Source organism: Carassius gibelio, chromosome B18 (assembly GCF_023724105.1).
Source record: "Carassius gibelio isolate Cgi1373 ecotype wild population from Czech Republic chromosome B18, carGib1.2-hapl.c, whole genome shotgun sequence".
NCBI lineage: Eukaryota > Metazoa > Chordata > Actinopteri > Cypriniformes > Cyprinidae > Carassius > Carassius gibelio.
In genome coordinates, this window is record NC_068413.1 from 7,619,589 (window position 1) to 7,633,538 (window position 13,950).

At 37.1% G+C, this 13,950-nt stretch overlaps 1 protein-coding gene across 2 annotated transcripts in view; it reads left to right on the forward strand.

Moving 5' to 3' along the window:
* The first annotated feature begins 316 nt into the window (after positions 1 to 316).
* The window catches only part of LOC127976986 (inositol 1,4,5-trisphosphate receptor type 2), a 78,424-nt gene continuing 64,790 nt past the window's right edge, over positions 317 to 13,950 (forward strand). The window contains exons 1-2 of one of the 2 annotated variants that reach the window (XM_052581588.1): positions 317 to 706; positions 10,442 to 10,512. In XM_052581588.1, coding sequence (XP_052437548.1) covers positions 615 to 706; positions 10,442 to 10,512 — 163 coding nt within the window. In that variant the 5' untranslated portion in view covers positions 317 to 614. The remainder of the gene's footprint in view (positions 707 to 10,441; positions 10,513 to 13,950) is intronic. The other variant, XM_052581589.1, reaches the window with a different exon arrangement.

A 13,950-nucleotide genomic window follows, 5' to 3' on the forward strand; every position in this document is an offset into this window, starting at 1 on the left:
ATTAAACCGAACGGATATATAATAAAAATAAAATAAACAAACAAAAAATAGCTGGATGACAATTCACGGAAATGCAGATTTTATATTAAATAGTAACGTTTAATACTTGTTTTACATTATCCTATACAAAAGAATAACAGTATTGTTTAAACTCATTCATAAAATAAAATTTTTAAAAAAGTTTCACGACAAACTTCCGGTATAATTGTACACCACCGACGCAAGTGCAAGCACGACTGCACAAATGCGCAAACATACGGGTCGTGTTCTCACTTTTTGAGTAACATACCACAGCATTTAAGACAGACGGACAGCATCACTTCCTTGATTTCACGGGACAGAGAGCGAGTCTCCTCCCACTCGAGTGGCATATTGGTGAGAAAAAGCCTCGTTTGTCTCACAGGAAGAAGTTGAAAACATGAAGAAACGCGACAGTTAGAGGATTCACAACTCAAAAGTCACGGGCTCAGCACATCTCTTCTCTGGACGGCTGTATTACAATGTGTTACTGTCAAAGCGAAGAAACAAGTGGCTTGAGACACTGAGTCGCCTGGACACACTGCGCTTGATCAGAGGGGCTAAAGTATCCGAAAAACTACCAAACATTTGCAGATATGTCGGAACACCGGTCCTGTTTCCTTCACATTGGGGATATCGTGTCTCTGTATGCGGAGGGAACTGTCAATGGTTTCATCAGCACTTTAGGGTAAGTTGCCTCCCATTGCTCATTATATTAGTCTTAAACGGGAGTAATCATGGCAGTTAGATATTGAGTGCAGATACGTCGATGTTAATATGTTTTCTAAAATCCAGTGTTACAAATATTAAACATGCAATACTGTTTCATGTATGTTTTGTCCTCCTCATGTCAGAAGTTTGTTGAGTGGAAGTAGGAAGTGATTTGAGCACACACTGCAGGCCAGAGGTGCAATGTGACAGCATTGCTTCAGAAGCATGCAAATCATTGAACAGGAATGCAAAGTTTTCAGTTAGTTTACATAGTGACGCTAATATAGCAATGTAGGCACAATTTAAAGGTGCATGTAGTGGTTTTTGCTAATTAAAAAGCTTTAAAGCCTACATGAAAAAAATAACCGCAATAGCATTGCAGTTATTTGCATCACATGAAATAAAATCTCCAAGTATATTAGTCTACTAAAAAAATACAAATAAAACACAACAAGCTGAATTTATCTACATGGATTAGGTCACTGCCCCTTGGATTGCACCATTTTTTATATCATTTGACCTGATCTGTCATGCAAATGGTTGATTAAATATTAATCTTGCTGTGATTATTAGTATGTTCAATTTATAGATCCTTACATTATAACAACAATCACATTATACATGCTGCAGGCATGGAATCTTAGTTAACACTTACCACTTTTCCACTGGAGCTGGAAAAATAGTCTTGGATTACAGATCTAGGTTCCGAACCGGCCCTTGACTCGTACTGATCTCGAACAAGGGAACCTCTGAATGCAGTTTGGAAGTGGAATGCGATCCTGTTCTGAATGAGTGCCATTCTTGGCAGAGCACCAGCTCCGGCACCAGACCGAGTGGATAAATGGTAACTGTATGGTCCAGGATGCCTGCCGATTACCCATCCAAACTAAATGAGGATAATTGGTACTTTTGGAATGAGTAAAATCCAACTAAACTCCGATTCAAATTTACTGAGTGCACGTTTAATTATTAAAGGAATACCCAAAAATAAAAGTAGTTGAAAATGTAGTAACCCTCAGGCCGTTCAAGATGTAGGTGATTTTTATTGAGAAATGTAGCATTACATCACTTGCTCCACAATGGATCAGTAAATCTCCATCACCTGCTTTCAGGTGGAGCAGCATTTACTAGACCGAGCTATAGTTCTCTAACAAGCTATGAAAAATTGCGTTCATAATCGCAGATGATATAATTGTAGGATTATGAAGTCGATGAAATCGTTTGTGATAATGACAGTTCTTTGCGTATTTTCCCCGTGAACTACGGCTATTTGTAGTAAATGCTGCTCCATCTGAGAGAACGTGAAAAAAACCCCCACATTTAATAACATTTTTTAACTCCAAACTTACTTCATAATGCAGTCAAGTGTTTGAAATCCTTCTGTGAGATGATGTGGCTTCATAAACAGAAGAATTAAGGCACACAATATTTCATAGTATTCCAAGCAGTGATAAAAGCTATGTCATTAGCATTTCATTATAGATGCACTTTATGATGATGAAAATTATAATATGAAGAACTTCGATAAAACATGTATTGCTGTAGTCATGTCTTTATTATTCATATCGAATCAATGAAAGCAGTTAAATCATCTGTTTATTCAGCTGCATCTAGGCATTTCTTGGATTTCTACTTCGGGGCAAATTTGGATTTCAGTGCGAGAGCGTCCTCTGGCCTTTGCATGGAGGTTTACTACTGATCACAGAACCATGCTTCACTGAAAGATATGCATGACAATCGCAGCTTCTGCCTAACGATTTATTTCCTTGGGGATTAAATTTCGATTAATTGTGCAGCCCTACTCTGCAGTAAATGGCTGCCATCAGAATGAGAGTAAAAACATCATCTACAAGTAAACCATGCTTTCAGTCAGTCATTTATAGTCATGTGAAAAGCTGTGTGTTTGTAAGAATCTCCTGTTTGGATTTAGAAAAATAAAAAATTTTTCTAAATCTGTTCTGATGAAGAAGCAAACCCATCTACTTTCTTTGATGGCCTGTGGGTGAATTTATTTTTCAGCAAATTTAAATTTTTGGATGAACTATTTCTTTAATGTCAAATCTAATCAAATATTACAGTTTCTGAGATTGCACTGTTCAATAAGCGGTTTGTGTGTGTATGTGTGTTTTTATATATATATGGCATGTAGGAACACATCTTGAGTATCATGAATCTAACCACATGGAGGTGAAACGCCCAGCTCCATTTCAGGTCGCACGTTGAATCACTTTTGCATTGTTGTGCAATGACTCATCAAGCAATTAAGGTGCAGAATAAATGAGGCTTCAGTGCACCGTTGCATTAAACTCTGTGGCATTCAGAATGGTGCGGTCAATATATGTACAACATGTCTTTGCTTCAGTGTCTAATCTTTAAAGTTTTTTTGTGGCATTGCATCGGGGGATTACAGCTGTGGTCATTTCACAATTCACGACAGAGCTGTTTAGTTGTTTTGGAGTTTCAACGTTTGTAAATCGTAATGTGTGGTTTTTCACTTTCTTGCTATGATTCAAACGTAAGTGATTAGGTTTTATTTGGAGCATAATGCAAGCTCATTTACACACATTTGTAGTAATGTGCACTTGCATTGAAAATTGTGGTGTTCAGTTTGAGCAGACTTTGTGTCAAAGAGAGCTGTCAGACTGCATGTTCAGTGTTGTGGTGCATAGTTGATGTTCCAGTTTTTGTTGTCTTCTGTTTGCACTTGTTTGTCCAGATATGTTGTCCGATATGACATACAGGCAGAGTATGTTGATTATAGGTTATTAACATACTACTCTTACTGTCTCTGCAGTGCATGTTTATACTGCACTCTCAGAAACAAAGGTACAGTACGAAAGCTATCATTTTGGGCGGTACCCTTTCAAAAGGATAATTACCCTAAAGTGTGCATGTAAGTACCTTAAAGGTACAAATTACTTCCTAAAGTATACATATTAGTAGCCCATTAGTATGGTACATATCTTTACCTTTCTGAAAGGTACTACCCCAGTGACCGCTTTTACACTTTTATTTGAGAGTGTGTGCACAGTAGGGTTGGACAAGAATATTTGATTATTCGAATATTCGTTTGGTGGGTTGGCATTCAATTTTCAAGTTTCTCCATAGCTAGCCAAGTGGATGCACACTATTTGATCAAAAAGACAAATAAACCGCTAAGAGAAGACAAAAATTCAGAAGACCTCAGCTGCGTGGGAGCACTTTAAATTGCGTGAGGACAAGACAAAAACAGTGTGCCAGATATTTTAAACTGGCCTAAAACAAAAACAAAAATGGGGTGAGCACACTTACATTCTCATTTTAAATGATTTAAACATCGACACCATCGTGTTAATTGATTAATATGCGCAAGGGGCCCTCGCGCTCGCTCTCTCTCGTGCGCGTGCGCTCTTACAGTTAATGAATAACTGATCAACTACTACAGCCTACATCACACATCCTGCGATGTGACTATCGTGGATTTGTACATCGCGATATCGATGCTTAAACGACACATCGTGCAGCCCTAGTAAGTAGTATAGTGTATTATAGTATATATAGTATAGTATAGTATATTGTTGGTTTAAAAAAAAAAAAAAAAAAAAAAGTGTATTTTATCCTCCATGTTAATCAGTAGTTTTGCACATGATAAAAACATGCTCTTAATTTGCTTGGAAAACACTTGAGAATGCGGCAGTCATAAAAAACGTACAGTAGCCCCGCATAATAATAATTTTGTCTATATTAGAAGTATTGCTTTTAACAGACCTGTGTGTTTTGTATCACTAGTGTATCACCGCAGCTACACATCCGCCATGCTTGAAGTCAATTGAATGAACAGTTAACGCCATTATAAAAATGCAAACAGACAGACACGCTGAGATTCCTGCCCGTATTAAAAAGAATAATATGTTCAGCCCATCCCTCTGGAGCTTCGAATATTTGGTGTTGATTACTACCGAAGCTTTGAAGCTCAAAAATTGGTATTCGGATCAGCCAGACAGACAGACAGACTGTATCTGCTGAAATGTACAGTAAAAAAAACTGCAAAAGATTACAACATTCAGGTTCAGAAGTTAAAATTCCAATTATTTTCTCCATAGAACAACGGATTTATAACTTATAAACCATTAACGAAAAAAAAAAAATGGTCATAATTTAAACGTTTCACATATGAATCAAACTACAGTTGTTGTTTTTTATGGTTGCACTGCCTATTCTTAATATTTTGCAAACTTCGTAGTCAGGATGCAGTGTATCTTGTGCAGTATTTCGTAATTTGCTTGCATTCCATACCGAACATTGCCAGAGCTTTTCTTCTGATCCTAAACAAGGCGTTCTTGGATTATTTCCCAGAGGCTGGCATGGGTTTGTAGAGATATAATGGAAGTTGAATGGGGTTTTCTTTGTTTAGGTACCAAGGACTTGTTGTACTGCAGAACCCTAGTAGAGGAAAAAGACTGATAAGAAGCTTAATTGGTTGAAATTCAACATAATAAACATTTATGACCATCATTTGAGAGGTGGTCCCTCAGTTCATTCTATATAGGGCTCAGTTCATGGCTGTGTAGACTTACTCCCAGTTTCTTCCATATAAAATACAAATGTTTAAGTGAAAGAATAGGATTTTTTATAACATACTTAGCTTGTAGCAAGCAAGGCACAATTAATTTGCTTTGGACAAGGTCTAACTCCTTTACCTCATGTCATCAAGTAATGGAGCTATAATTAGTATGTTTGAACACTGCCGACCAGGCTTGCATTTGGTTCATGTTTAACTTGGTGTACTTCATTGTGTCTTTTGAAGATTGCTGGCTGTCAAAGAGTTTAAAAAGAACTAGAAGCCCTCTGTTACTCATTTATGAGCGTTTAAAATTGGGCTGTTGGCACCTTTCCTGCCTTCCACTCCCTCTTCTAAAACACATCCTATTAATGTACTTAATGCCTTTTGTTTAATATGGCTGCACAGATACACAGGAAGATGAGGAAGTGTGCTGGCATAGTCATTTATAGCAATAAAGCAATTTGTCACTATGAAAATATCCATTTGCAGCATTTACTTGGCTTCGTCATCGTCAATCGGAAGAGTGGCTCTTTTTGTGGTGGTTTGGTAGCACAGTGGTTGCTGATTTAAAAATAAAACATTAAGGTTTTTACATTTTTTTTTTTTTTTTTTTTTACTGATTTAACTGATATTTGCTCATTTACCTTGTTGATAAGACGGCATTTAATATAAATAGCATAACATGTCCCATACATACACTTTAGAGCTTTCATAGTTTTCTGTGACCTTGAAGACTGTCATCAAAAAAAAAAAAAACAATTGTACATTTTTTTTAGCTTTACTTAGTTGATGATGTAGACCTGAAAGGCAGGTGTTTGCAATTTCGACTCAATTCAAGAGAAATTACTTTTTACTGTAATTAAAATGTTGAATGGTGCGCCCTCAGAATTTAATAGCCTGCACATTATAACCTATAAAAAGTCTATGCATACCACATAAGCAATTTTAAAATATTGCTTTGTTAAACCTAAAAACAGTATTTGTGATTTGAACATACTATGGCTGTCAATAGATTATAACAGCACAAGACAGAATTAGATTTCAGGAAGCAGCACTCTTTACCCGCTTTATTTGCACTTCCTTCTTTTTAACAATTCTAATGTATAACGTTCAGTGCTGTTTATTCTGTGCTTTGAAATTATTTGTCATTTCCAGTGTCTCAAAGCATAGTAATACAAAGCATAGTAATACATAATCCATAATCGTAAGTTGAAATGCATCAAAATGCTTGTGAACACTAAACATTTCTTTCTAAATCTACAAAAATTTTCCCCCACACTCTATGGTCTTATGTAATGATACATTTTTTACAAAAATACTGTGCTGCTACATAGTCATTTAATTTTCATAAATGATGGGTTTCACTTCATATTTCATGTTTTTGTCATTTTAAGCGAAACACATTTCTTATTTGTTGTTGACAAAAGGGTATTTGAGGTACAAAGGGGTGCAAACATTTTTGGGGAAACTGCTGCTGCCCAGCTCTTGGGCAACATTTACAAAGTAATGCTACTGCTCAGATAAGGCCTTTCTGTCATATGCTGTGATGTGTGGCACTTCCTTTAAATGTGGTAGTGTATGTAGTGTGAACTTACACAATTCAATTCTTTTTTGTGTCTTCTAATTGAACAATGATTTACTTGATGCCTTGAGCGATTAGATTTCCTTCACAAAATAAGCATTCATGAATTCAGTTTAAACAAACATGTAGTAAGAACAACTCTATTTTACTGTCAACAACATGTAGGTGACCTTTAAGTGTCTGTGCACACCCACATTCCTCCGGTCAGTTCAACACAGCAGTGTGAACTTCTACATTTTATTGCTGAAGTATTTATTTTCAGGCAACTGTGTTCACAAGATAGCCAAGCTAAGACAAGTGCTATCATTAAGAAAACCATGAGTTGCCCTTGATAAGTAATTTCCTATTTTTAGTATGAACTGCAGCAGTGGGGAAAGCCTGAATGTTGGTGTGGTTATCAGGCCTACAAAGAGCAGTGCGGCTTCCTCCTCTATCTAAACTTTGTTCAGGCTTTCACAAAAAGCCTCTTTATGTTTACAAAGAGGCGTTTCAGTTAAATTGGCTCCTAAATCTCTGGTTGATTGATTAATACTGAGGAAATAACTTTAAAATATGCTGGAAATTTACTCACCCTTGTGCCATCCAAGATGTAGATGAGTTTTGGTGAAATTTAGAATTACATCACTCACTCTCCAATGGACCCTGTGCAGTGAATGGGTACCGTCAGAATGAGTCCAAACAACTGATAAAAATTTACAGTAATCCACATGACTGATGATTGATTTTTTTGTTAAGCAAAAAGCTGCATGTGGGAGGGCAACTTTTTGAATGTACTGAATGGAATGTACTTTTTTTTTTTTTTTTTTTTTTTGGACACATTTTGGTCAGAAGCAGTTTATTACAAACATGCAAACATCCCCAAATCTGTTCTAATGAAGAAACAAACCACATCTTGAATGGACTGAGGGTAGGATGATGCTAATTTTGGGTCAACCATTCCTTTAAACTGAAGAAAATTGTGTTCCGAAAGGTTTCAACATAGCCTTACTCTGTTAAGGGAGCCTGTGGTCACAGCGACCGAGGATAGTGTGTAATTAAATTTAACTGGGTGGTTTTGCATTGACCATAGAGTGGGCAAATATGCTCTGCATTCAAAGAGAGCTTAATAGTTTGTTGATTTTAGGATTACAAGCAATTGAGTCCTTCATGAGAGGAAACTGTTTGCTTTGATTGATATACTCCGTTGAGTATCTTTTCTTGTGTTTTGAAAGAAATTTTCATAATTAATCACATTAAGCAGTCACACAGCGGGACTTCAGTAAATGATGCTGGACTAATTTGCTGCTTTACTGTACATCCACCACTGGACAAAGTGCAAGCTTAGAAACTGATCAAACTTTGTTTGCACTGATTAAATGCACATTTGATTTGGTTTCAAATCTGATCTTTAATAGTGGCTGTCTGCAAGTTATATAATATTTTCCATTTGTTCAGTATCTAGTGAAAATTTTGCATGTTTACCATGTATAACATAGCATCTTACCATGACATGCATGCTGAGCAGGGTGCCCCAGCAAACATAAGTGATTGAGACTATTTCCAAAAAATGCATACTGTATTCAAACTGAGTATCTCATAGTTGGTTATTAAGGGAAAAAGTGAGCAAATATGTAGGGATGCACCGAAATGAAATTCTTGGCCGAAGCCGAAGCCGAATAATAATGAAATGCTTGGCCGAAGGCCGAAGGCCGAATACCGAACGCGGTGTTTCGCATTTTTTCCATTTATTTTGCCAATCTGTCACCTTTTTCAGTCCTTCTGAGTTTGCAGGTATGGACATGTTAGTATAAGTGCATTAACAATTTTAACAAATAGGCCTACCACTTTTGATACTTTTTAATTCAGAAATTACAAATGTGATACTTAATTTTAATACTGTATTAGTAAATGTTAACATTAAGATTAATAAATGCTTTTAATAAGGGTTTTTCATTGTTAGTTAATGTTGAAAATAGAAACTACTTATAAAGTGTTACCATAATCCAAAATATAAATAAAATCTTAAATTAATTTCCCATACAAGGAGCCTACCTGCGTGCCATCTGTGCCAGGTCAGGAAAGCGGCCTTGATTTGTCTTCCAAAATTCGAGAGGGTTATTGCTCCTGGGGATGGGGACTTCTGAGAGATACCCATCTACAGTGTTGGGAAAGTTCACTTTCTACATGAACTAGTTCAAAGTTCAATTCACAAATTTTAAAATGAACTAGTTCAGTTCATAGTTCAAACTACAACATTTTGAACTAAGTTCACTAAGTTCCAAAAATGAACTAGTTCATAGTTCTTTTTTTCCATATGTTGCTGCAAGCTATTATTTTTCACAATTATTGCCACAGCCCATATAGAATCACAGACAGCAATTATTTTATCAGTTTTAACAATGAAGCTATGCTCAGATTTCATCTTCATATAATATCCAATTTTGAATCCTTATCCAAACAGGGTTTACATTAGGATTGAGGGACAGCATTCCCCCATTGTTGCTTTAATGCTTTGTCTCCCATTCTCAGCGACATTGTCATAAACATCATAAAAAATTCTTTTAAATGATCATACACCTTCTTGCTACATGCTGCTGTCGCCTTTTTTTTCTTTTTTTTTGATGACGCGTCGCGCATGCGGCGGACGACTGTGCGCCACTGGTGGCTGGTGTTGCCAGATTGGGTGTTTTTTCGCTACATATTAAGACCCGTTTACTGTGTGTTTTAGCCGGGGTTTCGCCTGGAAAGCTCTATAGAAATCTGGCACCCTATTGAACGAAGTTAACCTGAGAGAGCGTGCCGTTCACAGACACCAGAATGAACGAGTTGACAGTAACGTTCATCAGGCAGTAATACAGCACGTTCAGTTCACGTTCGCCCAAAATATGAACGAGTTCAATGAACGCGTTCAGGCACAACACTGCCCATCTAACTGTTGAGCAGTCGAGCTTGTCCTCTGTCTTGCAAATGGGTTATTCTCTTGGAGGATCTCATCGAACATGTCAGACAGCGAGACTGTGCGCGGCTCATCTGTAGTACGAGCCCGTTTACTCTCTGAGCTGTTTTCATCTCCTGCGCTGTGCATCACCTGACAGTCTCCATCACCTAGCGGCTTTCCCAAATCCAGAACAATGTCTGCAAACGGCCGTTTTTGCATCTTTATCTGACACTTTTAAAGTGTTTCCACACTGCTGACATGTTTGCTGCATAAAGCGCGCGCCTATCACTCTACGCGGGTTATTTGATTGCGTCATTAAAAACGGCATTGTTCGGCAAAATTTATTCGGCCTTTGTACTTATTCGGCCGAACACCGAAAGTGCTTTTTTGGCTATTTTCGGCCGAATAATTTCGGTTGCCGAACATTCGGTGCATCCCTACAAATATGTGTGTATTTGTTCACAGATTCAGAATAGTCATTGTAAAATGCTGATTTGGTGCTTACATAATATTTATTATAATTGCATACATTTTCAACTTGTTGGGTAGGGTCATAATTGTATTTTTTTTTTTTTTAATCTGATGTTTGCTGCTTGTCTAAGATTAATTTAAAAAAAATTCTAATCCTTTAATGTATAAATCCATATTTTGTAATATTTTTCTCTTTCAGGTTGGTGGATGACAGATGTGTGGTGCAACCAGAGGCTGGGGATCTTACAAACCCCCCGAAAAAATTCAGAGGTGAGTTAGTCCGACATGATTCATCACATTAAATGACCCAGTGCTAACATATTAGCACCATTATCACCCAACCCAGATAGCAAAATACACTCGGGCCACTTCTGGTTAGATTCTCACCTGCCGGAGACTTCGTCTGCCGCACTCGGGCCGGATGCCTGTGAACTCACTGGCCGCATCTGGTCCCAGTCAATTGGGCCGCATGCGGCAGCCATTAGCTAGCTGACACTGCCACATCCACGCTGGAATCGGCCTGACATTAAAGTGCACAGCACGCCGGACATAGCCAGGATTCATTTTTAATCTCTACTTACTGTTCACTAATCTTTAATTTAAAATTGATATGCAATTTATTTACACAACAATTTATTAACAATACCATGCAATCACAGAAAAATAATAAAAAAATAAATAAATCAGAAGTTATATAGAAAGTATATATAAAACATAACATTAGCAAAATTACCTTTGCATTTATTTATACTTGGATACTAAAATTAAACAAGTATAAACAATAAACACTCAGGTGACACATTACAATTTACAATTAGGTTTCTTTTCTTAACATTAGCTACCTATCTAACATGACCTTACATGGCAAATACTTAATATTAACCTTAGTTAACTGTAGTTAATGTATTAACCTAGTTAATTTCAACATTTACTTATACATTAAGAACAAAAGTTGTGCCTGTTGACATTATTTAATGGATCAGAGCTAACATTTTTTAGCAGTATCAAAGATTAATGCATATTGTAGCAAATGTATTGCTTTGATAAATAATTGAATGTTTATTTCAACATTTACTAATGTTAACTAATGATACCTTATTCTAATCGTAATCTAATCATTTACAACTATTACCATGGATTATTTTTGAGTGAAACAATGAGTACTTTTCCTTGGTTGTTGCCCATTTTCAAATCACTCAGGATATATATGGTTGCGGTGGTGTAACATGTCTTTCCACATCTTAATCTGGTGACATCTTTGTTTGGGAGCTTTTATTTCTGCACTTGTAAAGAGCAAATAATATACAATTATCTATAAGTAAAGGTATAACGTAAAGGCATCAATGTGAACTACATTACATTTATGTTGTAGCAATGTACCTATTATTTGACAGACTATTTGCAGCACTAACTGCAATGACAGCACAAAAAGTGGCTGTGGCCAGCATGATTTAAAAAAAAAAGAAATTAATTTAGTGCCCTTCATACTGTCCATACCTGACAAACTTGGTGGGTTTGATTACCAGGATTCTTCAAAGTATCTTCTTCTGAGATCTCAGAAAAACAAAAGTCAGAGGTTTGAAGAAGCAGCAATTACTGTAGCAACAAAAGTGATGAACAGTGATGATGTGTTTGTGTTGTAGTTTTGGCAGAGATGAGCATCTGTACATGTACAGTCTGCTTCAATTCATATTGCAGATGATCTCAGACATAATGATGCACATATGACTGCAGTACATTCTCATAAAAATAACTGAAACTAGCTTATTAGCTTGTGTATTTAGTTGACGTTATTTGAAAACAACAATCTTATAAACACTAAAACAAATCTTCACTCTCACGTGCTAGAAAAATGTGGGAAAACAATGTTTGTTGCAACTGCATTTACAAAATTAAGAAAGTGGAGGCTAGAAATACAAACAAACCTTTCTCTTTAAATGCTTGGTCGTTATAATCCTCCTCATCTGTTTGTTGCCGGACCATAGTGTTGCTTGTCAGTTTTCTGCAGTGTAAACACTCTAGACAAGGGCTGCATGGTATTGGGAAAAAATGACATTGCGATATTTTATTTTTCTGTGATCTATATTGTGATATGAAATCTAATCAAATTTTTCTTACAAACAAAAATGGGGTGAGCACACTTACATTCTCATATTAAATGATGTAAACATCGACACCATTGTGTCAGTTGATTAATATGCACCAGGGAGAGAGAGCAAGACGCTTGTGGTGTTTGAAGACTGTGAGCGTGCTGCCGGGGCGCTCTCTCGCGCGCTCTCTCTCTCTCTCGTGCTCTCTCTCTGGCGCTCTCTCTCGTTCGCTCTCTCTCTCGTTCGCTCTCTCTCTCGCACTCTCTCTCTCGCTCGCTCTCTCGCGCTCTGTCTCTCGCTCGCTCTTTTGCTCTCTCTCTCTCTCTCTCTCGCTCGCACGCTCATCCTGCGATGTGACTATCGTGGATTCGTACATTGCGATATCGATGCTTAAAGACACTCTACTTTAGACACACACAACAATACTTAGATCAAAGATGAAAAAGATATCGGTCATTTATTTTTAACTTGCGTTTCACACGTGAGGTGAACTTTGCGAGTTCCTTTATGAGCTTATGAGCACCTGCGCTAGTAAAATACTAAAAATAAATGCTCAACGATGCTTACCAGAAGTGTTTTATATTTGTCCATACATCCATATCTCTTGGTAAATAATCCATTGTTTTGTTTGCATCCAAACCGCAAAAACATGACGGACAGCAATCACGAGCATGGGTATGAGACTGAACCCACACTGCACGAGTGAAGGTGAATGAATCACCTGAGAGCGCAAATGAAGCGTGTTCAAAATACATACAAGCATATAAAAGATTGACCAGCTGCGTTACGTAAATCTAGAAAGGCTATTGTTTATAAATATTAGGGAATGTTCTGTCCTATAAAGCACTTTTTAATTTTTTTTCTTTTTTTTTTTGGTTATTTGTTTTTTACATTTTATATCAGATATTTAGTTTTTGACATTCACGCCATTTAAACATGGAAACTGTAAAGGTCTTAAGTCAGGTTTAAAACAGTTTTATGTTAATTATTGCTATATTAATGTAACCTTCTATGAGAGAGCAGAGTCATTTCCAGAAGTGGCCCGGACTCTACAGACAGACAAGGGCCAGTTACGGTGAATAGGAATCGTGCCGATGCCAAGTCTGAGCTGGAGGCGCCGCTACAGTCAAGTAATAGCTGTGTTACAAGCTACTACACTAGTTGGTGGAAGAAGTAGCTTGTAAAGCAGTTTTGAAAAACTTGAGCTGCATGCTAAAGAAAAATGTAGTTAAGCTAGTGTCGCTACTTTTAATTAGTTACTCCCCAGCATTGTAGTACCAATAAAAAGTGGCAGGCAAAAAGAAATCCCAACAACGGGCAAAATAAATATGTAGCTGTAGTTTTCTGTGTATTTCTTAACACCTGCTCAGCCACTGATTAATTACTCAGCCCTTGAGCAGTAGCAGCCTCCTACACACTGAATCTTTGCTCTCGCCAAGGCCACGCAGTCTGTTACAACCCCACATCTTCAGCTTTATAGTGAGATCTCAGTAGGGTGCCTTGGCTGTTGCCTAATGACTAGAATTGTTAGCTGAGGTGGATAAACAATGTTGTTCCTCAAGTGCAATTTGGAGAATCAGAAATAGCAGCAACTGTAAACTCTTATTTTCCTCTTGTC